Consider the following 27,885-nt stretch of genomic DNA (forward strand, 5'->3'; position numbering starts at 1 on the left):
ATTTATGTTTTATTTTTTGATATTAATATTAGAATGAGATCTAGGGACAAAGATTACAGTTTAATAGTTATATGCTTGTGTATTGAGTTGACAAGGGTTCAGTTGTACTGTTGTGTGTGTGTGTGTGTGTGTGTGTGTGTGTGTGTGTGTGTGTGTGTGTGTGTATGTGTCAGCGTCAGCACAAGTTGGCTTTTGTGTGTGTTGGGAGGGTATCAAGGTCCTTGTGCTCACAGATGAGTACTAGGAGAGCCAGGGATGTCTCTTCAAGGGGAGGGATGTATAACCTATTTTCTGCCCAGAAGGCTGGGAATGGACATGGTCCCCTTTGTGCTATCAGTGTGGCTAAAACCACACCAGGTCCTCCTCCAGACCCAAATCATGAGCTTGTCAATCTGCAGAACCCATCTTTATGGAAGACATCACATGTATTTTTACAAAAAGTTTCAGTGTAGTCACAACGTAAGCTTTATTGTTGTGCATATAAGATTAAGTTAATCATCACCAGGAAAGCTCTACAAAATGTGTCTAAAATAAACTAGTTGAACCAACATGGGCTACTGAACTGAACTACCTTCTTGCCTCCCACACATTGTTACTCTGCTGGCCATGCTGGTCACAGAGACCTCTGCAGGGATCATTTGAGAAGAGGGAACCTCAACAGAAAATGTCCTCACCAGAATGGCTTGTGGTGATTTCATTTGATTAATGATTGATGTGGGAGAGCCCATCCCATTGTGATCTGTGCTACCCCTGGGCAGGTGGGCCTGGGTTGTATAAGGAAAGAAGGCTGAGTAAGCCAGGAAGCCCCACCCCTCCATGGTCTCTGCTTCAGTTCCTGCCTCCGGGCTCCTTCCTGCCTTGAGTTTCTATTGAGTTCCTTCTTGGTGGACTACAACTAAAACATGAAATAAACCTTTTCTGCCCAAGTTGGGTTTGCCATCTTGTTATCAACAATAGAAACCTAACCAGGTCGGGATTATGTTTTAATAAACTGACCCTCTGAAGTGGGTAAGTGGTACACACCTGTAATCCTAGCACTCAGGAAACTGAGGACAATGAGCTCAAGGCCAACATGGACTATAGAACAACTTTCAAAACAAAGCCAAACTCATTATAGAAGGCTTTTATAAAATATAAAAATGATTCATTCCTTTTGCAAATTGTTCTATGGAAACTGTTGGTTATATCTAAAGTTTTGAGTTAGTGGTTGGGAGTTCCTAATGAATGGCATGTAATCTGTTTTGCCTTTTCCTTAAGAACATCTTGATATCAAGACTGTACTAATTTATCTTATTTACTGAGTGATTAATTATATGGAGAGTCAAAAGAGTGGTTGAAAATGAAAGAGACTGGACTACGATGCAGTGACCATGTGTTTCAGGCATTAATAATAAAAACGACTGACCTAGCTCTGGCAGAGATGTGTGTAATTTACGCCCTCCATTTCTCCTGTACCGAATCAGCTCTTGGGAGTTCCTTTGCTTTCCACCAGGGATTATTTTGCACTACACAGCATCTATGAAACTCAAGCTTTCTAGTTACCTGGTAGAGACAATTCTTTTTCAAAATGCAGACATAGAGGCATGTTTCAAATGTGGAATTGAATGCTACCTAGTCCAGTGTCTTTCTGGTGGCAGACTGTGTCCTATACACTGTCTTTACATGCTGCTCTGGGGTTGGGTGTAGTGGTACAGACACATCTGTAATCTCAGATGGAGGTAAGGCGTTCAAGGAAAACCTCGGCTACATAATGAATTAAATAAAAGCCAGCCTGGGCTTTGGGAAGCTGTCTCAAAACCACCCCACCTCAGAAAAAAAAATTACATCGGCAGGTAGTTTTGTCGCTGTGCTGACTGTAAGTGTGCATGTATGTGCATCTGCACACACAAATACACAGAAAACTCTCAGCTGCTTACAGGTTCTACTAGAAAGTTTTAGAATTAGTCCTTTGTTATAAATTAATTTTCTTGTTTATGTTTTTTTCTTGTGAACTCACTCATTTCTGCAAATAGGGGTAGATAAAGGCATACATTTAGATATATAAAAATATTAGGGTTGGGGATTTAGCTCAGTGGTAGAGCACTTGCCTAGCAAGCACAAGGCCCTGGGTTCAGTCCTCAGCTCCAAAATATATATATATATTTTTTATTATTATTATTAAATGGATTGTTCAAAATTTAAAGAACATGTGTGAATGAATAAAATAGGAAAACAGAACTTGACTGACTGTTCCTAGGTGTGGTGGAAGAGAAGTATATTACAGACACATGGGAGAGCACATCCAGAGGCAGGGCCATCTGGGAGAGTCCACAGTGGACATGAGCAGACTGAGCGGTGCTGGGGCTGGGTGGCAGCCAAAAGACCCAAAGGTACAAAGAGGACCAGTAACCAAAATGTTGGATTATATAGGGAGGAGCAGCCTAACCCCCTGGGCTGAAGAGTTGGGGGTAGGAGGTGGGGTATGCCAGTCAGGATGGCCTTGTAACAAAAGGTAGGGGCTGAAGAATACGAGAACCTGGCCTTCATGTCCCCTTTGATATGTTAAATAGGCACCTCATCCAATTGTCTCCACTTGAAACCTAACATCTGGTACTGATAAGGAAATTTCCAGCCAGTCCTAAGCAGAGGGTCTCTTTGCTCACTGTCTCAGTTAGGGCTTCAATGCTGGGCACAGACACCATGACCAATTCTTATAAGGACACCATTAAATTAGGGCTGGCTTACAGGTTCAGAGGTTCAGTCCAGTATCATCTAAGCAGGCACATGGCAGCATCCAGGCAGGCCTGGTACAGGAGGAGCTGAGAGTTCTGCATCTTCATCTGAAGGCTGCTAGAAGAATACTGGCTTCCAGTCAGCTAGGATGAGGGTCTTAAGCCCACACCCACAGTGACACACCCACTCCAACAGGGGGCCACACCCACTCCAACAAGGCCACACCTCCTAATGGTGCCACTTCCTAGCCCAAGCATATACAAACCATTACATTCAAATTTTTATATTTTTCTGGAAGGAAACTAGTGTAAAATTAGAGTTCTCAGTAGATAAGAATACTTGCTCTACAGAGGACCTGGGTTCACAGCCATCTGTAACTCTACCTCTTCTAGCCTCTGTAGGCACCAGGCATGCACAGGGTACCCATGTATACATCCAAGCAGAACACTCATCATGCACACATGAATCTTAAAAATAAGTACAAAAAGTGGAGCGATTGGGCCAGCAAAGTAGTCTGGCAAGAAAAGGTCCTTGCTGTCAAACCTGACAAGTTTGGTCCCTTGCACCCACACGATCAGATTAAAGAACTGGCTTACCCGAGTTGTCTGAGTCTGAATCTCAGCACCCTGCTAGTCCAACATGTTCGTTTTATAGAGGTAAACAGAAAAGCAGATTGTTGCATGCAATTTAATCAAGGAAGCAAGGTTTATAGTATACACTGGATTAAGGAGACAGGTTTAGCTAATTTTAGTAGGAGTAGTCTCTGTAGGGAGCAGTCTTGAGGCAGTAAATATCTAATGGGGTGTAAGCTGTGGGGAACATTTCCTTCACATCATCAACATCTGCACATGGTCCAGAGGAAAACTACCATTTTCCCATGAGCCTGAGGTTTGATGGGGTCCCTGACATTGCTGTATCCCTGTCAACAAACACACGTTCACTCAGGACTTCAGTCATCTAGGGCTTCCGACTGGTTTATATGCATCTCCTCCCACCCCCAAACACACACAGAATTAAGTCAGTGTGATTTGTTTGTTTGTTTGTTTGTTTGTTTGTTTAAAGCAGTGTTATGGGCATGGTGTCTACACCTTTCATTCCAGCTGTCTGAGTTTGAGGCCAACCATGGTTATATAGTAAGTTCTAGTCCAGCCGGTCTAAGTAATGCAACCCTGTCTCAAAGGAGGTGGAGGGCATGTTTAAGTGGCTTTGAAGAAGGCTCCCTGCTAACAGAAGATGGAGAGGATTATCAAAGGCCTCTACATGGGAGTCAGAGGGTGTAAAACCAAAGAGCTATGAGCTATGGACAAGAGGAAGATTGGTGCTATCATGAAGTAGGGTTAGCTACCAGTATATTATATTGAGAAGTGAGGAAAAACTTTCCTCCCGGAGACATGTGAAACAAGCCCTGAACGCCTCTTCAGGCCTCAGGTGTGCTCATGCATGCAGACAGGCAGCTGTTAGAAGAGTCGGGCAGACACTACACTGCCAGGGTTGTTCCACCTACTTTTTAGTTACAAACTATGATTTTTCTTTAGCTAGGTATTCAGTCATGACTGTGATACAGGATACTCAAAAGAGAAAAGCTACGGATAGCTGTTAATTCTTTATTTTATTTTATTTTATTTTATTTTATTTTATTTAGACAGGGTCTCGGTGTAGCTCTAGCTTTACTTGAACTCACTCAGAGACCCCAATGCTTCTGCCTCCAGACAGAATCCTAGGCAGTTCAGCCTAGGCTTTCCAACCCTTTGTAGATTACCTTGTGGCTTTCTGTGGTGTTCTGGTGTAAAGGTAGCAGTGTGTGGTTTCCAGGGTATCTAGTAACATCACAACTACTGAAGGTGCAATTCTGTAGCAGAATGAAAGAACTTTTCCATGAACACTAAATCTTACAGTTTTCATCAAATACAAGTGTCACATAAGCACTCCTTAAGTGTGAGTGCACAACAAGGTTATCAGTCACAGTCCAGGGGCAAGGTGAACAAAGAAACCTTAGGCAATGAAACTGTGATTGCAAAGCAGCACCCTAATAATCTTAGTACTTGGAACACTTTTTGGTTGACCTTCTTCTATTACTTAATTTCATTGTATAACAGTAATCGCATTTATTGAAGCCAGTGTTTCTTATTAGAGGAAATGCTGATCTTAGTGAATCGCGAATATAAGAAGGAAAGGGTTTTTTAATAATTCAGAAACTTCACATTTCACAGTTCACTTTGTCCTATTGCCTTTTATGTTCCCAAATATCTTATAAATGGTTACTAAACTGTGGCATCTTTTTAAAAAGTCATCACTTTAACCAAGTCTCCCAAAGTATACTGCATAATAGCATGCTTTAAGTAGATCGAAGAGGCTGGCTTTATCGAAACTGTCTCCTGCATTAAAGAATGGCTTGACATATTCTGCTGCTTAAATACCAAATGAATTCTGACACCTCTAATGAGATTATTAACATGAGGATTTTTTTTCTCTTGACAGCATCAACAAAGAAAGTATTATTGACGTAGAAGGCATTGTGAGAAAAGTAAATCAGAAAATTGGAAGCTGTACACAGCAGGATGTTGAGTTGCACGTCCAGAAGGTAGCCTCATTTTGTAATATAATTGTGAGGGCTGGAGATACAGCATAGTATGCATGGTACCCTGGATTTGACCCCCAGCACCATAAGAAAAGAAAGAATAAGAGAGACACGGATAAGATTATATATAGATTTGAGGAATTCTTAGACCATTTTATGTCAGATCTTTATGTTCGTAATAGTTGTAGCTGGGCATCTTAGTATACACCCTTAATGGAAGCAACTGGAGACAAGATAGGCAGATATCTGTGAGTTTGAGGCTAGCCTGTCTCAGGGGAAAACCAAACCACAACAACAAATTGATGTAAAATTCTGAGGTTTATGTTAGTCATTGAATTGGTTAGTTTGCATGCGCTGTGGGACCCACTCAATACATGGAAAGAACCAACTCAAAAATGGCTCTCTGACCTGGTCCTATGATGTGAGCAAAAATAATCATATATGTGCACATTCATATAAATAAAGTTTTAAGAAGTTTCCAAGACAAGGGATAGTTCTTCCCTCCCTCAGAAAGAACATGTACACAGAGACCCCTTCCCACAGAAGAGAGGAGCAGAGTACTTAGGAGCATGCATAAGAACGACTAGTTGGCACACTCAAGAGAGTTCAGGACATCTATACCCATGGATTTGGGAATGAAGTTAAATTTAATAGGAGTTAATTGTCATGGAGCTCTGAGATACAGAAAATCTTGTATTGTTGCTGAGCTGACCTGACACATTACTTTCTTTGTTAAGTCTACCAAAGAAATCTGTTTATATTGACAAAAAGGATATGTCACCACTATCTTCCAACTGACATGTTTTCAGTACTCTACTAAGGAAAACTTAATGACTTAAAAAAAAAAAAAGAAACCACATATTTTTATGATTTTTACTGGAAGGAATCTACCTCAATGGCACATATCTTGCATTAGAAGTATCAATAATAAATATTTAAGTCTTAGAAACTTACAAGTTCCATCATCGTCGTGATATATTCTATATATTAATAATATAATAATAAAGTATTTTACAACAAATTTAAATTGTATCATAAGCAATTGACTGTCCCTCACTCTTAATGTATTCAACAGTTACAGCTATATATTTTGTGTCAAGTACTCTGTGAACTCAGACCAAATGGAGGAGAGGGTGGATTTCCACTGGTTATGAAAGTCACAGTAGCACTTGGGTTCTTCAGCTTGGGATATGAAGGTCAAGTTTGTGTTAACCAAAGGAAGCCTAAAACTTGGGTGTAGGGAACCATGATAGATAATTCTACTTTAGAGTAAAGCCTTCTGACACTTTATCTGAATGCCAAGTGTAATCTACAAACTGGGAGACTATAGCTTCCTTTCCTAGCTTAACTAAATAAAGTTAATTCCCTTTTGTGAGTCACTGAGTGTAAGTGATAAGACAATATGTTGTTAAGAGTGTTCAGAAAACCCTACCTGTCTTAGTCAGGGTTTCTATTCCTGTGCAAAACATCATGACCAAGAAGCTAGTTGGGGAGGAAAGGGTTTATTCAGCTTACACTTCATCACCAAAGGAAGTCAGGACTGGAACTCAAGCAGGTCAGGAGGCAGGAGCTGACGCAGAGGCCATGGAGGGATGCTGCTTGCTGGCTTGCTTCCCCTGGCTTGCTCAGCCTGCTTTCTTACAGAACCCAGGATCACCAGCCCAGGGACGGCACTACTCACAATGGGCCCTCCCACCCTTGATTGAGAAAATGCCTTACATCTGGATCTCATGGAGGCATTTCCTCAAGGAAGGCTCCTTTCTCTGTGATAATCCCAGCTTGTGTCAGTTGACACACAAAACCAGACCGTACACTGCCTTACTCATAAACTCACTATTTCTATCGGTAAAATATGAAATTAGTGTGCTTATTGAGGGACTTTGACAGCATAAAAGAGCATCCCCTGTGAGGCAGCTCCTGACCAGACGAGCAAGAACAGAAATGTGATGTTTAATGAGAGGAGACAGTTAAAGGAGACAAAGAATAAAGAAAGAAGGTGGGCGTGGCCTAGCAGGTCATAGTGGTGGGGAATGACTGAGAATTGCAGAATTGCTAACAGTAATAGCAACTCCTGTGTTAATGCTTTGGTTCTTGTGGTAGACTCCATTTTTTTTTTTTTTTTTTTTTTTTTTTTTTTTTTCGGAGCTGGGGACCAACCCAGGGCCTTGCGCTTCCTAGGTAAGCGCCTACCACTGAGCTAAATCAGCCCCGTAGACTCCATTTTAAAATGAAGCTTTGAATTGATTTTTAATCACAGTTTTCATTTATTACATTGGTGTATACCTACGGTTTATAAAATATTTGTTCTTTTTGTTGACTTCAAACAATCCATAAAGTCAAAAATATTATCCCTGTTACATAGATTAAAAATGGATATCATCTGGGCAATTGATTAATGATTCAATTCCCTAGTTCAATTCCTAGCACCCACATGGCACCTCACAACTGTTTGTAACTCACGTTCCAGGGAACTGACTCTCACTCAGACATACATGCAGGCAAAACACCAATGCACATAAAATAAAAACAAATGACCTTTTTAAATGGATATCACCTTATTTTATTTCACCAAGTATTTTCAGTTAAAGATGTATGCAAACATCATTTCATGTACATTGTCTTTAAACAGAAGATAATTGGTTTTCTTGACTTAATATTTTTGGCAATTTCTCACTTTTAGATTTATGTGATTAGCTTGGCTGAGCCTCGCCTGCCCTTGCAGCTGGATGATGCCATTCGGCCTGAGGTGGAAGGAGAAGAGGTAAAGTTTGTGTCACACTTTGTGCTTGCTCTGGGTAGTCAGTAACACTGACTGTATTCAGTACCTAGAGATTGATCTGAGTTCTGTTCTTAAACTTACAGGGCAGAGGGTTAGTCTCGTATTCAAGAGGCCAGGGTCAGTACGTTGCTCTTACTCCTTAGAAGTTTTGGTGACCTGATCTGGTTTACAGTTAAGGTTGCTGCAGCTCAGTGATAGAGCTTTGTCTATCAGACAGGCGTCCCAGAATCCAAAGGAAAAAGTCCTTTTTTATTTCCTTAAAAATATAAAAGATAACCCCATAAGCTTTTGTTTTATTGATGTGTTTGTCAGCAAAGTATTGCATGCTTGAATATATTTTAGATAAAAAGTAAGTGTCCAAAACATACTTTATATTTTCCAAAACAAAACTTTCCTGTTACAAGTGTGACATCATGTTAAATATGGACAAAGTGTAAATATCTAACTGTATACGTCTAGGTTTTCATAGTTCTTGAAGTCACAGTGTTGAGAAGTTACCAACCATACAGCTTTTACAAAGTTCTTTTTTTTTTTTTTAAAGATTTATTTATTTTATGTATGTGAGTACGCTGTTGCTGTCTTCAGACACACCAGAAGAGGGGACTGGATCCTATTACATATGTTTGAGCCACCATGTGGTTGCTGGGAATTGAACTCAGGACCTCTGGAAGAGCAGTCAGTGCTCTGAACTGCTGAGCCATCCCTCCAGCCCACAAACTTCTTAATAGACTCATGAGTGAGAATGAAAAGCATTGTAGGAAAGAAAGAGGTCTAGCCACATGTGGGACAGAACAGGCCTTTAATTCCAGGCAGGCGCATCTCTGACTAACCTAGTCTACAGAGCAAGTTCTAGAACAGCTGAGGCTACACAGAGAAACACTGTCCCCACCCCCACTAGTGCCCCAAAGGAGAGAATGATTTCAGGGATTCCTGAAAGTCTTAGGGGACCTTGGGAAGACCCCAGAGCACACTTTTAAAACTGCATAGGTTAGGGGTTGGGGATTTAGCTCAGTGGTTAGAGCGCTTGCCTAGGAAGCACAAGGCCCTGGGTTCGATCCCCAGCTCCGAAAAAAAGAACCAAAAAAAAAAAAAAAAAAAAAACTGCATAGGTTAGTAACACAAAGCACTTGGTCTGTGTATTTTTCCTGTTAGATATTAGCAAGGGCATACAGGTTAAATCCAGAATGCAGAGAGTTGGAGAAGGGAAAGAAAGCTGTGGTGCTTATCTGTCCCTTCTCATTTTATCATCTCTCTGTTTTGTGTGGGTGGCTGCATATGTATGTGTATCCATGTTCCCGTGTACGTAGGTACATATGTGCAGATTAGATTCGAGAGGTTGATAGTGGGGTGTCTATCCTCCTTAACCACCTTAACCTTTTATATTGACACAGGGTATCTCTCTTTGAACCTAGAGCTCATTAATTAAGCTAGTCTAGCTAGCCTCATGTATTACTGCCAGGAATAATTGGCATTTGAAGTCCAGTATTCATCCCTTATAACATATGCTTTACCCACTGAGACATATCTAGTCTAAGCCTCTCTCCCCTTCGCTCCCTTTTCTCTTTTGTTGGTGTGTGGTGTTGGGGGGCAGGAGAGTGGGGGGCAGGAGAGTATTTGAGATAGAGTTTCACTCCCTATGAGTTCTGGTTAGCCTCAGACTCACAGAGATCCACCTGCCTCAGCTTCCCAAGTGCTAGCATTAAAGGCATTCCATACCATCCCCAGCATTATCTCTGCCTTCTAACACTGACTTTTCCCTGGCTTTCTTTTTATTTTGTTCATTATCTTGGCTTCTTGGTTTCCATGTACATTATTAACATACACATCTCTCACTAAAAGGAAACGTCGCTTCTTAGAGTGGGGCGTATGTGTGCTTGTGTGCTGCAGAATACTGGTAAAATCTGTTTTTCTCATCCCCTCCCACTTCTCTCTTTTTTTTTAAGGATGGAAGAGCTACCGTTAACCAAGATACAAGATTAGACAACAGAATCATTGACCTTAGGGTATGCCTCATTTGTTTGTTATGCCAATATTGAAATGTGTGGAGAGACCATAAAGCTAAGTGCCACTTGCCTATGTGTTAATATCATGATGTAAGACATAGCGTACCTCTCTGACTGGCCCTTCCCACAGAAAGGACTGCCAGTAACAGGAGCAGATGAGTACAGTTCACAGGGTACTGTCTTCCTTTGTTTGAAAACAACAGATGATTATAAAAACCAATGTTTGGGTGGCTTCCAGGTGATGTCTGTTTTATACAGGTTGGTCAGCAAGTGGAAATGCAACCATTAAATCACTACAAGATGAGAAAGAAATTGCTTACAATTTAGTGCAGCCAGGTAGGGACAGGTGTTGTTATGAAGAAGCAGGTCCCCGTCTGTCGCGGTCTACACTCCCGTCTCATGGGGCTTCTATTTCCCTTTTGGTTTGGTTGCAAGTGAAAGAGTTCAGTGGTTTCATCATTGATTTGTCATCTTTCTTTCTTAATGTTTGACCACATCTTCCTCCTTAAGTACTCTATCTCATGCTCAGGTTCTTTGCTCCCCCAAGTTCTGTCTGACTTTGATTCTTCTGGAGTTGTGCGTGTCCCCTTGTCGTATGAGTGTTTCTTCTATTTACTTTCTGTCTTATTTTTAAATCTCCATTTTTAAGTAATGTTGAAAAAAAAGCAACCTGGTAGTGCCTAGAAAGCTCAGGTTTTTTTCATGTATTTGGTCATAGGAGTTGGATATAATGTGTTTGCTCATAGTATTTGTTCAACATTGTTATTGGCTTACTCTACAGGTTGGCCCAGAAAAATTACATTAGTGGTGTGGGTGTTTTAATTTAAATGCATGGCCACCATTGAATAATGGAAGTTTTGCTGAGAGCAATGGCACAGGCCTGCGATCCCGGGTATTTGGGAGGCTAAGACAGAACAATCACTTGAACTCAGGATTTAACCAGGCTTGGTTGTGTGTACCAGTGATCCCAAAATTCAGGAGGCTCAGGCAGTAAATATCAAAGTGTACTTAGATTACATAGGTAATTAGAGATTAGTCTTAGCTACAGTAATGAGACCAGCTCACAAACAAGTAAAAGAAAAATGAGTTGGAGGCCATCTTGTAGTGTTATGATCTGTGGGAGGAAAAGAAAGTTGGGAAGGTTTTCATACTAACATCTAAATGACTTTTCTTGAAAAGCTGGAGATCCTAGCAGTACTGGGCCCAGGTTGGTGAAAATACTAAGTAGAGGATATGTCTTTTATGTTTGTGGTTTGCATGTGCATATTCCCCTCTGTGGAGGTCCGTGTGTAAAGATGTGTGTGTGTGTGTGTGTGTGTGTGTGTGTGAGTGCCTGTGCCCTTCATGCATCTGTGTGTTAGGGCCTGAAGCAGTTGCCCAAGTTCCTCTGGACCACTCCTCACTTTACATATTGAGACATGCAGGGTCTCTTACTACATGCAGGGTCCCTGTTGGAGGTCGGTCTCCCTAACCAGCCTGCTCCTGCCTCTGGCCCCACAGTGCTGTGAGTGTAAGTAATCACTATATGCACTTGCCTTTTTACGCACCAGTGAGCCAAACCCTTGTCCTTAACACTTGTATATTTTGAGGAAGGGAGACGTGCAGTGGAGCACATGTGAAAGTCAGAGGACAGCTTGTGGGAGTTGGCTCTCTCCTTACACCAGGTAATTTCAGGGGTCAGACTCAGGTCACCTGGATTAGCAGCAAGCATCTCTCTGGCTGGGCCGTCTCACCAGACCCTTGTGTTTATTGTTTTTGAGACAGGCCTCATGCAGTCCAAGCTGAACTTGAACTTTCTGTATAGTTGAGGATGACCTGAACTTCTGATCCTCTTGCTTTTACTTCTCAAGTTCTGATAGTCTAAGCAGATGCTATTATATCCGGTTGTGCTGGGTATTGAATCTAGGACCTCATAATATGCTGGGTAGGTACTCAACGGACTTAACTATATCTGGAGCCTAAATGTGATATGCTTTTTTAAAATAGTTCAGCTTGTACGATAACCTGACAATCCCAGGAAGGTAGGACTGCACTAAGACCTCATACAACGGTCTAATCTCCTAAAAGTACCTAGGAGTTCTTTGAAGTAGGTAACTGCTATATATTCCAATGTTTATCTATATGAAACTGGTAACATGAGCAGGGGGTCAATTAAAAAATGAATAAACTATGGACTGCAGAGATGACACAGTGGATAAGAGCTCTAGCTGGTCTTCCAGAGGGCTTGGGTTCAGTTCCCAGCACCCACATGGCAGGTCACAACTGTAACAGTCCTGTAACTTCCAGGTTCAGAGGATCTGGTGCTCTTTTGGGGCTTCCAACAGCATTCCATGAATAGAATGTTAGATAAACATGCAGGTAAAGCACTCCTACACATAAAACAGTAAAAGGTTTTTTGAAATAAATAAATTGCAGTGTTACACTAACTAATGTAATATATTCCTATTTAGGGAACACTGTTATTTACAGAATGAACCCCAAGAGGAAATGTAAATATTGCTATTTTGGTGACTTTTATCTGTGCCTAAGAATAAGAAGTCAAAGAGAGATTCTGGTGTACGTGCCACCCTTCCACAGAGTTTCACAAATAGCCTGCCATTGTTGGAGGGTGAAGTGAACTGCCACAGTGATCCATAGTAGGGGCTGAGTGAGTGAGGGCTCTTACAGAAGTCATTGAACTCAGAGGTTTCTGAGAAAAAACGCCTTTAACAATGTAATAACATTCTTGGAGACAGTCAACTCTTGAATGTCATCCTCTGGCTGCCACATGCATCATGGCAGGTACCTGCCTTCCCTCACACATAAGTGCTGTGTTGTTTTGGTCTGTTTTGATTTAGGCGCGAACTGGAGAGATGGCTTAGTTGTTAGGGGTGCTTATTGTTCTTGCACTGTGGTTTCCCAGCACCCACATGACAGCTTGTAACTAACTCCAGTTCCAGGGGATCCAACATGCTCCTGTAGACCTCCCTGGGCACTGAAACCACATGGCATACACCCATTCATGTGAATTTTTAGTTAAAACAAATATTAATAAATGCATTGGGGAGTGGAGGGCTGTGGAGATGGCCCAGCAATTCAGAGCACTTGCTCTTCTTGCCAGGGACCCAGGTTTGTTTCCAAGCACTATCATGGAAACTCACAAGTATCTGCAACTCCAGTTTCAGAGAATCTAATAGTGGCCTCTCCTGACCTCTGAGGACATAATGGGCATACACATGGTACACATCCATACATTCAGACAAAACACTTATATGCATACTTTATATACATAAAATAAATCTAAAAAAAAACTTAAATGTATTCCCCTTTTTTAAAAGAATTATTTATCATGTATGTAGCTGTCTTCAGACACACCAGAAGAGCGCATCAGATCTTACTACAGTTGGTTGTAAGCCACCATCAGGACCTCTGGAAGAGCAGGCATGGTTTTTAACCACTGAGCCATCTCTCCAGCCCAATGTATCCCTTTCTAAGAATGTCATTAACAAAACCGTAAAATCCTAAAACACTTATACAACAATTAGACAGTTTATAATAATCGTCTGTTTTCTTTTTCAACTAGAAAATTAAAAAAATCTGTATTTCTAAAGAATTTTTATACCCTTTTAATACAAAAGATTTTCTTGGCAATATAGTTTGCATGCCAGCATATTGGAATTTCTGACATTTCAATTTTGCAATATTTTTCTAAAACTGGAAATATATAGTGGAAATCTATACAGATACATATAGTGGAATCAGATACATTATATTTTAATAGCTAATGTGATTTAACTTGCAAATCAAATTCATGTGTTCATATATGATATTGCTAAGGATTTAAGGTGTGATTTAAAGGGAAATAATGGTTATGTAAGTGAAACCCACCGTGGCGGAAATGAGTAGAGGCAGAAACGAGTTGAAGTAATGCTGATTTCTGTGAGCAACAGAGAGAACATTGGGAATGCTATAAGAATCATAGATGGGTGGTTGCCATAGTCTGTAGCATTTTAAACACAGTTTCAGATGGTCTGAGGGTAGTCCGGGGAGTGTCTTAGATGTGTGGTAACTGTTGGCCTGAATCAGTGTTGTAGGGATGCCTGATACTGTTGTGTTGCAAACCCACCACTCTCAGTCTGCAGTGCCTTTATCGCGTGCCCCCATGTCTGAATGCTCGAGTCTTGGCAGGGATTTAACCTGAGCTCTGCTGAAGCCCCTATCATGCTAATATAATTGCAGTTTTTCAGTGATTCCAGGCTTTTTTTTTTATCTCAGAGGTTACTTGAACTTGATTATAAATTCTACATCAACCTGATTTTTTTTTTAAATAGCTCATTTGGAATGAAAAAGGTATAATTTTAGAAATAGCTTTCTATCCAGTTTTCTATGACAGAATGAATGTCTTTTGTATGTAGTGCTTGGAACTCTAAATATTTTGAAGTCTTTTCAGATTTAGGAGTATGCATGTACATACCGAGATACTCTGGAGATGGAACTGAAGTCTAAATGAAATTCACTTATAATCTGTATGTATACATAGTCTGAAGGTGATTTTATATGCAATATTTTAAATTAATTTTCTGCATAAGACCGTCTTGAAGTGTGGATTTTTCTGCTTATAGCATCATATCAATGTTCAGAAAGTTTCAGATTGTAGAGCATTTCGGATTTGCAACTGAGAAATGTTCATCAGATCTCTCTTCAGTCCAGCTTCATAAACCATGAACTAGAAAGAAGCAAGAGCTATCTATAGTGGGTTCAGTTGAGGTAGCAATTGATTTTTTTGTTTTGTTTGTTTTGTTTTGTTTTTTTTTAAGCCACAAGCTAAAAATAATTTATTGTGAGACTGGTGAACTACTCAGTACCATTGACAGTTCGATTGTAGACGTGGGCTTGTCTGATTTCTCAACACTTCGGATTCTTCCATTATCCTGGCCTCTTGTCCTAAAAGATGAAAAGATGCAGTGATTTCTTTCTTATTGTTCTTCTTCCTCCTCCTTCCAGCCCTCCCCTCCCTCCTCTTTTAGTTTTTTTAAGACAGGATCTCCCCTTGTACCCCTGGCTGTCCTCGAACTCACATAGATCTGCCTGCCTCTCTGTGCCTTCTGAGAGCTGAGATAAAAGGTGTGTACCACACTCCCACCACCTCCTGGTGCAGTGTTCTCTAATAACGTGACCTCGGGGAGACTGATTCTCTAGAGTCTTGGTTTGAGCAATTTTCCCCCTTTATTTTTACCTTGTCTAACAACTGCTGGGTTATCTCCAGTCCCTAAAATTAGTCTCTATTTTAAAAGAGTTGGCAGAAGCAGGTTTTGATTCTCTTTAAATATTATTATTCTAACTAGAATGACTGTTTGTCCAGAAGACAGAAAAGTCCCTTGACTGTTGCTTAGATTTTACTAACTCCGTGTCATCCTCCAGTGTCCTAAGGATGCTTTGTGACTGAAGGAGCAGATGCGGAACATGATTCAACAGTAGACTCAGAGTTTCCAGGCTTTGTGCTTTGGTCTGATGAGCACAATCCCTCTGAGGACAGTTTTTTCCTCTAGGCAAGTTTCCATACAGAGATAGATACTTAAGCTTCTTAGTGGTGGCTTTTTATGTCTTGAGTACAAAGATAACTGAAGTTCAGTTAGAAGTAGCAAGTGTGGTTCTCTTTGTAAGAATTCTTGTCAGCATTACAAATAATCAAAATAATTAAGGATTTCCTTTGAAACTTTTTCTTTCTTACTGCTTTTAGAAAAACCGTATTTTCAAAATATAAATTCTGATTCACTCTTCTTGCCAACCTTATTCTTCATTGTGGCAGGACTCTGTCCCCGCCCTGTCTGTGGCAGGCTTCCTATCTCACCCTAGGAGCTGGTGTTACAGGTGTGCACTGCATAATCATGACAAACCGTTTAAGAGGTAGAATAGAATCTGCTGGAGAATACCCTTTAGCATATAGGTGCTAAGTAGAAAGTGGGACATACTGGAATTATCATCTGAATAACTGTGTTCAGTTTCTTGGTGTTTTTTGGTTTTGGTTTGGTTTGGATTTTTTGCGTTTAGAGATTAAACCCAGGGTCTTGTGCGTGCTGGGCAAGACCTCCACTGCTGAGCTACACTCCTGCTTTCTTCTTTTTAATATTTTCTTCTTCTGTAATACAAATTGAGCACAGGCTTTTGAATATTATTAGCATACTAGACAAATGATACAGCCTTGAGCTATATCCCCAGTTCCTTCTTTTTAATAAAATAGGTACCTGTTCTTCTAGCAGCCAGCAAGTGCCTTGAGGAGCTTAATGGGGCAGGGAGGTGTTTTATTCCTATATAACATGGTCCATTTTCCACACACATTGACAGGTTTATCGATATGATATAATCAGGAAACCAAAAATAGGGGTTTGATATGTGATACAGTATTTTTGTTTTTTGGTCTTGTTTTAAAATTTGCATTTTAAAAGTACTAAGTTTAGCTATGCCTGCTAAAAGAAATAAATGCTATGAAGCGAACTAGTGGCCCTTACAGAATATCTTCCACTAAAGTGAATTGTGTTTCCGTATGTGTAGCAATATAAATGACATTTGATGTATCTTTAACGTATAGGTTACTAAGTTTTGAAAATAGAAGGATACACAATTTGTGGTGATTGGGTGAACTGGTGTTTCTTTAAGTCACTTAATGCAAAAAATTGAATGAATGAATGAATGAATGAATGAGTAAATGAACAAGTAAATAAGTAGAGTCCCAATCCTCTCCCCTTTAAATGTAAATATCTTCAAAGTGAATAATTAAACAGATTATAGAGGCTTTTAGAATATTTATTGTTTTGTGAGAAATCGTTAATTTGTACTTTGAATTTGAATTATAAAGTAGCATTGCTTAAGTGTGCCCTGGTTTGAGATGGCAAGATGGCTCAAGGCATAAAGTTACTTGCCACTAAGCCTGATATTCCGTACCAAGTTCTCATGTGGTAAAAAAAGAAAGCCAATTTCCGTAAGTTATCCTTTGACCTCGAAGATAAGGTGTGACACATCCACACAGAATAAAATATAAAAAATAAACCCCCAACTGGGTGGTGGTGATGGCACAAGCCTTTAATCCCAGCACTCAAGAAGCAGAGGACCTTTATGAGTTCAAGGCCAGCTAATCTACAGAGCAAGTTCCAGGATGGCCAGGACTACACAGAGAAATCCTACCTTGGAAAACAAACAACAAATAAACAAGCAAAAATAAGCCCGGATCTTCTTTCCAGTAAAGGAGATGCAGAGAGGTGACCTCATCCTTAGTGTCCGCATCATCAGAATGCTGTGTGTGCCTACACAGAAGTGAGCTGTGCCATAGAACAATTCATTGAAATTCCTCAGTACCAACCCAGTGGTATGGTTTGATGTCCGGTATTTTACCAGACACCTACCTGGTTATAACATTTTTTTCCTTTAATGTATTAGGCAAGACTTCAAAAGAAGCCACTTCTTTTGACTGGAGCACAGATAATTAATAGAGAGCTCTGGTCACTATCAATCCTGATTGAGACTGAAAGTAAACAAAGGAAGCCAGAATAATTAAGGAGGTGAAGAGAAAAAAAATGAAAGGAAATAGAAAAGGAGACAGTAGCAAGCTCTTAATGGAACAAATGCATGGCTATCTATAGTTAGCATATAATTGGTGGTGATGGTTATACCACCAATTGTCTCTGGTAATTTGTTGCTCCATGCTAAACTCTTACTTAGGAGAGTATTTGTATGCAATGTAAATATTGACACATCTCACTTAATGGGTTACCTCTAAAAACAGTCCCTGAGAGGATCTGCAAGCAAGGTGTTTATTAATAGTTGAGTATTTTCTCAAATGGAATTCTTACAAATTAGACCATCTGCTCAGGAAGCGTCTCTAGTCAAAATGGCTCAGTGTAGTCATATGTATTCATTAGATTGCAGCGAGTTTCATCATCTTCTGGCTTGGGTTGTTGTGTGTTCTATCCAGTCCAGTACTGTTGGCCTTAATTGTTGAGAACCGGAATAGTTTGACTTACTCTTGGTGAAGGCTTGGCATTCCAGATTGATTAAAGTAGATCTTGATACTCTCTTACAGACATCAACCAGTCAGGCCATCTTCCATCTCCAGTCTGGCATTTGCCATCTCTTCCGAGAAACATTAATTAACAAAGGTTTTGTGGAAATCCAAACTCCTAAAATAATTTCAGGTATGCTTCATAATGTTTCCTGTATTTAAAAAACATTAATTGTTCTTTCTAGGTGTTGCTTATATTAATTATTAACTGAATAATCCCAAGAGTCCCTTAAGGTTTAGTTCCATTTCAAGGTCATTAATACCATGGTCTACAGTGTTCCCTATTCTTCCTTCAAGAGTCATTTTGTGGTAATTATGAGGTAATAATGCAGTAGCAAAGCACAGCACAATTCCTACTAGACCATAGATATTTTTATTACGTAAATTTACTAGTACTGCAATTTGGTTTTGTATAAAATGCATTGTAAAAATCACTAGATACCCATTAATGTCATTCTTGCATGAGAATCTTGTCTTGATCATCTACCCTTTTAGAACTGCTGACATAACACTTAAAAGATGTATTACAAATAGCATTCTAGCTGGTCCTCATGGCAAAACACCTTTCACCCCAACGTTCTGGAGCCAGAGGCAGGTAGATCTTTATGCGGTCCAGGTTAGCCAGAGCTACATAACGAGAGCTTTTCTCCAAAGGAGGCAAAATCATTTCAGGACCAATGTATGATGGATCAGTGAGTAAAGGGGCTTGCCACTGCCACCGAGCCCAACAACGTGAGTTCAGTCCCCAGGGCATTGCGGGCAAGGAGAGGAGGAGAGAACCGACCTTCATAAGCTGTCCTCTGGCCTTCCAATGCATTCCCCACAGGTGAACATATACACTAAATCAATAAATAGTTTTAAAGACTATCATTCATGGGCTGGAAAGATGGCTCAGTGGTTAAGAGCTCTTGTTGCTCTTCAGAGGACCCAGGCTCAGTTCCTAGCACGTACACCGTAGCTCAGAACCATCTATATGTAACTCCAGTTTCAGGATATGCAGTGCCTTCTTCTGACCTCCTCTGCTACAAGGTGTGCATACAATATACATATATTACATACAAGCAAGAATAGCAGTTAAGGTTGGGGATCCAGTAGAGCGCTTGCCTAGGAAGCGCAAGGCCCTGGGTTCGGTCCCCAGCTCTAAAAAAAAAAGAATAGCAGTTAATTAAACATTGTATTTTGTTACAGTTAGAAAAATAATTAAAATGCCAGACATGGTGGCACATACCTTTAATTCTCCCACTTGGGAAGCAGAGGCAGGTGGACCTCTGAGTTCAAGGCCAGCCTGATCTACAGAGTGAGTTTTAAGACAGCCAGGGAAAGGCAGAGAACCCCTGTCTCAAAAAAGAAAATTAAGACAGTAGCTTTACATGATGAGGCTCTGACTCAGAAAAAGGGAAGAAAGGGATTAAGAATGTCTTTCCTTCTATTTATTCATGTAGGTTATTATAGCCTTAAAGTAATAAATATAAAATCAGTTCTGAAAAGGGAACATTTATCTGCAATTCTCGATTTTCTAGGTGTTCTTTTTTTCTCTAAGTGAACTACTTTTTCTTTTACTTAAGAATTCACATGACTTAACATACAGTTGATGATGTAATGCAAACATTTGTGTTTCAGCTGCCAGTGAAGGAGGAGCCAATGTTTTTACTGTGTCCTATTTTAAAAATAATGCCTACCTCGCTCAGTCTCCACAGCTATATAAGCAGATGTGCATTTGTGCTGATTTTGAGAAGGTTTTCTGCATTGGGCCAGGTAAGATATTTCATTTATATGTTCCTTAATTGTGTGATTATGTTGAGTTAAATAATTGTATTAAGTCTATTAATTGTAGAGCGGTTACCAGTTTACTTTGAAAGCTTGAACCCTTCTACATGCTGACTGTGCAAGCACTAGAATGTACGAGCTGGGTGCATGGCTAGCTCAGTGATAGAACATGTTAGTGTGTGCACGGCTCTCCATTCAGTTCCACAAAAACAAACAGAAAAAATATCGACCTGAACTTCAAGATAGAATTGAAAGCGTGTGTGTGTGTGTGTGTGTGTGTGTGTGTGTGTGTGTGTGTGTGTGTGTGTGTGTCTAAAAGGTAGGCATACACACACAAGGCAAGGCGTGCATGCACGTAAATGACAACACCTCACCTTAAAAGTTAATGCTTTAAGGACCAGCCATGCATGCTTGGTGATACATACCTTTAATTCCAGGACTCAGAGGCAGACAAATCTCAATGAGTTCTCATGCAAGTGCTGGGAATCAAACCTAGGTCCTCTGGAAGAGAAGCCAGTGCTCTAAACTGCTGAGCCATAGCCAACAACCACCTAGGGTTCCAGTTAGAGGGGTTTGATGCCTGTTTCCAGCCTTTATGGGCACCGGACAATATAAGGCAGTACGGTATCACGCTTAAGCTTTTGCTAATAGGGGAACTGGCACAGGCATCTCAGTGTGGAATTATCAAGCAGCTATTTGCCGGACATGTATTGCGAGTATTCTTAGGCTGGGTGCCGAAGCAGCAGCACATGTGGAATGCTGATGAGGATTTGGTGAAATGCAGTTCTGTTGCACCCTCAGGTAAAACCTGAGACTGGGCTCTGACACGCACGCAGGTGACTGCTGCCACTCCTAGTTCACAGACCATGCCTTGAGTGAAAAGGTAACATGTTATCCCCACTGCTTGTACTGAATATGCCATGCGGGGAATAAGCAAATGAACTGCAAAATAACCCCATGAGTATATCCAAATGACATCTCCTTAAGTCTGTGTCAGGGAGTCATGTGGTGGCTCGTGCCTATAACCCAGTACTCAGGAGGCTGGGACAGGAGGATCATTGTGAGTTCCAGACAACTAGGGCTACTGAGTGAGACCCTGTCTCAAAGGAAAAAGAAGCATCAGAATGTGCTGTAAAATTTAACAGTGAGTGTAGAAATATTGCTAGAGTCACCGTGAAAGAAAACTCAAACTACAGTGTCTTTAAGGATGTAGTTGGATATATAAAAACTGAGGTGATGTTAAAAGTATGGACTACCAGAGAAAATAGAAATGAGTATGGTTAGAAGGTAGAAGGACAGGCTAAGATTAAATTGCAAAGTGTAAAGGTTTCAGACGTATTTTATGTCTTGGGAGTCCTTGTGAGTGGACGTGAGTGTCCACGTGGGGCTGGTTACAGGAATATTAAAGTGCAGTAGAGTGAAAGGTGAGCCAAGCTGGTCGGTCAGAGGACTGCAGGGGGATGCGGGCAGCATGGGGCTGCACTGGGAGTTGCTGCAAAGTGTATAATGTTGCTTCACTTACGCAGTTTCATTTTGCTTGGGTCATATCTTAATAAAATGGAGACAAACTCACTATATTGGTCATAATTGAGTCTGGTTTTAATTATTGAGGTGGCGCCTCAGGATCTTGCATTCCCTGGGGTTTCTCAAGAGCCTCTTATTAATTTGCATTTGGTTCTTCTTTTCACCAGGACTTGGGAGTTTGTGATGAACTTGCTGTCTAGGAGAATGCTAAAACAAATGGCTTATCAGTGCTCCATCTCGAGCTGTGGGGTGGGAAAAAAGTATCACTTGGGCACTACCAACCAGAAATCTGCAGTTAAGTCCTCACACTTACCCAAGGCTTAAAATATTGTCCTGTTTTTCTTTGGTTAACAGTTTTCAGAGCCGAAGACTCCAATACCCATAGACATCTGACTGAATTTGTTGGTTTGGATATTGAAATGGCCTTTAATTATCATTACCATGAAGTTGTAGAAGAGATCGCTGACACTTTGGTGCAAATATTCAAAGGACTTCAAGAAAGGTTAAAATTATTTAATATCCTGAAATGGTCTTAATTTCAAAACAAATGCACTTTTTGTTTTGTTTTTTGATTTGGGGAGTGGTCATGGGGGGCAACAGTTTGAAAAACAGCCTTCTATTATAGTTTATAGCTCATTTAGAAACCGTTTGCTACTCTGTCCCTTGTAGTTTAGACTGTCAGGCTTGTGCTGTATCCCACTCATGTTTAGGATGCAGGACAATATGCAAATGGACCTGTCAACTGTTGGGAAGGCCCCAGCAGTCTCAGAGAGTAGGAGCAAACAGTCAGAGCAGCAGTCATTTCCAAATCAACGATTGTGCCAGGTGCGACACACACCTGGAATCCCATATGAGCGTAAAGACTATTTTTGCTTTTATTATGCATATGTGGGGGTGGTATGTGTATATGTTTTGAGGACAAGTGTCATCAGAGTCTAGAAGGTGTCCGTTTCTCTGACACTACAGTTAGGAGTTGCCTGACATGGATACTAGGAACTGCACTTGGTCCTCTTCAAAAGAAGAATGCTTTTAACCACGAGGCATCTCTCCAGCCCTTACTTTATAGCATGTTTAAATTGGGGACATTAAGCCTCGCAAACCCCATGTACTTAGTACTGTCAGGCTAGTTCTTGTTATGCCCATTTCCCTTCCCCATTTGAAGCAAGTTTCCTATCATTTCATCCATAAATATTTTAGCAAGAAAAAAAAAAAAAAAGCTTTTCTAAATCTTATTAAAATATCTCTGGGCCAGGTATGGTGGCTGATACTTTTAAATCGCAGCATTTGAGACAGTGACATAGCGGATTACAAGTGTGAGGCTAATCAGGGTCTCAGAAAAAAGAAACCATCCTTCACAACAGAAGTGCAGGTCTCTGCAGTTACCATTTTTCTTGTCCTACTATGTGCAGGGTAGACATTGGGCCTTGGGGATGTCACAATAGGAAAGAAGTAGTGCTCTTTAAATAACTTAGAAAGCATGGTGGGATGGGAGAGCGAGGCAGACATGCATTAGTGTCCTGTGGATAAGAAAGGATTAAAAAAGTTGGGTTTTTAATGCTTCACAAAATGGGTATTTTGTGTTCGGGTAACAGTGTTAGCTGATAGTTACTGTAAATATTTTAATCCTTTAATGCCACTGTAATTTTTTTTAAAAAGCATGAAACTGAAATGTTTTAATTATTAATTCTAAACAATTTGATAATGCTTTTCTTGGTTCAGTCACTGGTTCAAAGACTGATACTGTGTATTGCTTATAGCGACCTCTTGTGGAAGAAACTTTTAACTAACTATTAACTAAAGCATTGAACATACAGGTTTCAGACTGAAATTCAAACTGTAAGCAAACAGTTCCCATGTGAGCCGTTCAAATTTTTGGAGCCAACTTTAAGACTGGAGTATTGTGAGGCTTTGGCTATGCTTAGAGAAGCCGGAGTTGAAATGGACGATGAGGAAGATCTGAGGTTGGTCTCCGACATTTTCTCCTTTAACTAGAATGCTTGGACTTAATCTGCTTCACCTAGGGGATAATTCTTATTAACATTAGCATTTTGCGTAATACTATTTTACATAGTAAAATTTAAAATGTTACAGTTAATACTGTTTGCCTATGTGTCAATAGTTTTGTCTATAACTTTTCAGTTTTCTCCCTATTTATAACAAATGTAGGAAGACATACCTGGTGGCATAGGCCAGTAATCCCGTGTGCTCTGGAGGCAAGAGGCTTACTAGTTCAAAGCTTGCATGGACTACAGAACAAGATCTGGGCCAGCCTGAGCAGCTTAGACCTTGCCTCAGAATGAATGAAAGATGGCTCAGCAGATAAGAATATTTGCCCATTCTTGCAGAACACATGTAGGCAAACAGTCACACACAACAAGTAAATATAATTTATTTATATACATACACACATGGGGGCAGGACTGGAGCTCAGCAGTTAAGAGCTCTTGCTGCTCTTTCAGAGCATCCAAGTTTGCTTTCTAATGCAGATGGCTTACAACTATCCATAGGTCCTCTTCTAGAGGACCATGGTCTTACAGAACACTAGGTATTCCTGTAGTGCACATATATACAGGCAAAACAGTCACACATATAAAGTAAAAGTAAATGAACCTTTAAAAAGTATTTATGGACAGCCATAGTGGTCCCCGCACTCAAGGGACACACCTGGTCTATATACCAAAATCTAGACAGACAAACAGACAGTGAGAAGTGTGTGTGTGTGTGTGTGTGTGTGTAAAAAGGGCCATAGAGGGCATAGAACCTAACTTACCTTATGAAATACTCTAGTAATATAGAACAAGAAAGAGAATGTGAAGAGTTTTCCCTTCTGTTTGTTTGTTTTGTTTTGTTTTGTTGTACTTTCGAGTTAGGGTCTCTACGCTGCCAATACTACTAGAGCAGGCTGGTCTTGAACTCAGAAGTCCACTGGCCTCTGCCTCCCAAGTGCTGGGATTAAAGGTGTGCACCACCAAACCTGGCTTTTGCCTGTGATTTTTATTTATAATGTTACTTCACTTTATAAATCACCATGAAGGCTGGAGAGATGGCTCAGTGGTTAAGAGCACTGACTGCTCTTCCAGAGGTCCTGAGTTCAATTCCCAGTAACCACATGGTGGCTCATAACCATCTGTAATGGATCTGATGCCCTTGTCTGGTATATCTGAAAACAGTTACAGTGTACTTATATAATAAATAAATAAATCTTTATTTAAAAAAAAAAAAAGCCCGCTGCTAAAAATCACCATGATAACAGGGGTAAAGAGCATCCTAATCACCCCATACAGGACTAAAATACTAATGTCTGTGTGTTATCAATATTCCATATTTTGTTACCTAAACATAATTATTGTTATATTATTCCTTATTATTTAGGAATCAGTTACATAGTAAAAAATAGAAAATTGCTGTCAATAATAGACATTTTATTCAGAGTTTCCTGGTCAAAATAGTTAAGCATCATGACAGTACATAGGAAATATATGGAAGCAGAAGGTGGTTGCCTTTATTTTTATTTTTTTACCCAAAAAATATACTTGACTCTAAGCCCATTATTTGTTTATTTAAAGACTTGGGTATACTGGTTGTTGTGCTATAGACCTTTGTGGAATAATAGGAAAGGAGACTATTTAATGGCAAGACCTTCTAACCCTAACCCAGTAGATTTTATTTTACATAATTAGTAAAGACTCTGCCTCCCGTTTCTGGATCAGCAGAATCCTAAACCCTGCCTGGTTGTAAGTGCTGGAGCAGTGTGTGTGTATGTGCACCAAGTAGCTGTGGGAGGTACACTTGTAGGTGGCTCCCTGAAGTGTCTGTCTTAAGAAAGAAGCAGGGTGCACAGCTGACCGTGTGTCCATTTTCCTTTGAGACCCTCCAATGGAAAGGTGCCTTTGTCATTTAAAAAGTAGTTTAAGTTGTGGCTTGGTGGGGACTAGAGAAATAGCTCAGTGCTTACGAGCTCTGACTGCCCATCCAGAAATGGTGAGTTTAGTTCTCCGCACTCACAGCAAGCTACTTCACAACAGCCCGTGTGACTCAGCTCTAGGAGATCCAACTTAGACAAAGTTTAAAATTAAGAGAGTTTTGTTTCACCTTCAAATACTACTTTCATGTTTCTTTTTCAGTACACCAAATGAAAAACTGTTGGGTCGTTTGGTGAAGGAAAAGGTAGGATTCATATATGTGTTGGATTATTTTAATCTGGAATGTTCCTTAGGAAAAGAAATAGCAAAATCTTTTACCATCTCCCTGCAGTGGTATGTCTCCAGAGTTAGTAAAGAGAACCATACTTTTGTTCTTAGAAAATGAAAAAAATGTTTGGTCAGGTCATGATCAACCATTTAAATTCAGTGTATGACATGTCTCTAAAGGACAGCAGATTAACAGATTACTAGTGAAGGTCTCTGAGCAGTAAAGGTCTAACCTGTGCACCCTTGCTTTTAGTCTAAATCTAAAGCCAAAGCAGAGTAAAGTTTATCTTCATTGTGGTTTGATGAGGTGGAGAAAGACCTTGAGCTCCTCCTGCTGGTTGCACTTGAAATACTTCCTGTGAAGCCCTGCACAGCCCTGAGCGTGCTGTCTCAGCACTCCAGCACGCTGTCCCATTCTCTCCCATTCTCTCTCGTCTGCAGCTTTAACAAAACAGTATAGAGTTGAGGAAGAGCTGAGATGTAATTGCTTTTTAACTAAGCCTATGAGACAGTAAAAAATGTCAAACACTTTAACCATACTTATTTTAATACTTGTTTCCATTTGATGAACATTACCCAATTTTCTTTACATATCTAAACAGAAAACTAAATTATTAGGAAAATAATTCAAGGGTTTTATGTTAATATAATGATTAATATTACAAATTTCCACAAAATATTGTATAGATCTAACACAGTTTCTTTCTTTTAATAGTATGATACAGACTTTTATGTTCTTGATAAATATCCATTGGCTGTAAGACCTTTCTATACCATGCCTGACCCAAGAAATCCTGTAAGTAATTTGATCTTAAATCATTTATTTGTGGGAAAGAAAGACAACTTTCTAGTAACCAAATTTGAATATTGTAACAAATTAGTTCTGATAACCTAAGTTAATATCCTAGGTCATTTTTTTCTGAGGATTTATTGGAATGGGGGCTATAAATGCTAAATAGCTGGGCTGGAAAGATGGCTCAGTAGTTAAGAGCGCTGACTGCTCTTCCAGGGGTCCTGAGTTCAAATCCCAGCAACCACATGGTGGCTCACAACTATCTGTAATGGGATCTGATGCCCTCTTCTGGTGTGTCTGAAGACAGCGACAGTGCACTCATATATAATAAAAAAATCTAATAGTACTAGATACTCAGAGTTTAGTGAGAGTCTCATTCTTTAGGTTGAACTGGGAATTTACTTCTCTAAATTTAACACTAAGGTGGTAAATTGTGGGGTTTTTGTTTTTTTATAACTTATTTAATTTTATATGTATTCGTGTGAGAGAATCAGATCCCCTTAGAGACTTACAGATAGTTCTGAGTTGCCATGTTGGTGCTGGGAGTTGAGCCTGGGTCCTCTGGAAGAATAGCCAGTGCTCTTATAACAAGTTCCAGGTAATACTGAAGTGATCTGGGAATCACAGCTATTGTTTATTGGAAAGTTAAAACTAATACTATCAAATGCCTGATAGGCAACAAGTTAGGCATAGGTTAATTCAGTTTCAATTTAACTTCCCATAAATGAGTTTTATTAAATGGACTAGATATCTATTGGTAATTTGCAATCAAACAGACCAAAATCCATATCTTTTTTTAAAAAAACTTTTCAGGCAATAAAGTGAAGTAAAACCACACCACTGCTTAGATGGGGTGTTCTGATCACTGAGAAGTAAGGCAAAGAAAGAACAGAAATATGAACAGAGAAAACAAACCTATTCTGCCCTTAGCAGTTCTGCCATCAAGAGGAAATTATGTAGAAGGGTCATCAGTAACTGGGACATCGTTTCTCCCACACGTTCATCCTAGGAAAAGTGAGATAACAGTAAAATAGTGTGGACTCATTCATTTTTCTTCTGTAGAAGCAGTCCAACTCTTACGATATGTTCATGAGAGGAGAAGAAATATTGTCTGGAGCACAAAGAATACATGATCCTCAGTTGCTTACAGAGAGAGCTTTACACCATGGAATTGGTAAGTAATTTAAAATATTTAAACATGTATATTATAAAAATAACACGTTTGTGAACATTTTAAAGGTGTCTTGTTATAAGTCTCCCTCATCTTCATTTTAGTAATAGCTTTTTTAAAAATTCTAAGGTGATAAGTTATTTTTTCTTTTTTAGATTTGGAGAAAATAAAAGCTTACATTGATTCCTTCCGCTTTGGAGCCCCTCCTCACGCTGGTGGCGGCATTGGTAATACTGCTGTTGCTTATAGATAGTTATGTTAAAGAACCTGGGGAAGTGGTGATCAGAGCCGTGCCTCTCTTGCAGAGGACATGAGTTTAGTTTCCAATACCCA

At 40.0% G+C, this 27,885-nt stretch overlaps 1 protein-coding gene across 1 annotated transcript in view; it reads left to right on the top strand.

Moving 5' to 3' along the window:
* The window catches only part of Dars1 (aspartyl-tRNA synthetase 1), a 50,019-nt gene that overhangs the window by 19,875 nt on the left and 2,259 nt on the right, over nt 1-27,885 (top strand). Inside the window, exons 5-15 of the mRNA XM_032914853.1 lie at nt 5,191-5,293; nt 7,971-8,051; nt 10,013-10,072; nt 18,129-18,240; nt 19,728-19,862; nt 21,753-21,900; nt 23,213-23,359; nt 25,523-25,565; nt 26,304-26,384; nt 27,444-27,555; nt 27,708-27,779. Of these exons, the coding sequence (XP_032770744.1) occupies nt 5,191-5,293; nt 7,971-8,051; nt 10,013-10,072; nt 18,129-18,240; nt 19,728-19,862; nt 21,753-21,900; nt 23,213-23,359; nt 25,523-25,565; nt 26,304-26,384; nt 27,444-27,555; nt 27,708-27,779 (1,094 nt within the window). The remainder of the gene's footprint in view (nt 1-5,190; nt 5,294-7,970; nt 8,052-10,012; nt 10,073-18,128; nt 18,241-19,727; nt 19,863-21,752; nt 21,901-23,212; nt 23,360-25,522; nt 25,566-26,303; nt 26,385-27,443; nt 27,556-27,707; nt 27,780-27,885) is intronic.

The sequence above is a fragment of the Rattus rattus genome, chromosome 10 (genome assembly GCF_011064425.1).
Source record: "Rattus rattus isolate New Zealand chromosome 10, Rrattus_CSIRO_v1, whole genome shotgun sequence".
Taxonomy (NCBI): Eukaryota; Metazoa; Chordata; class Mammalia; order Rodentia; family Muridae; genus Rattus; species Rattus rattus.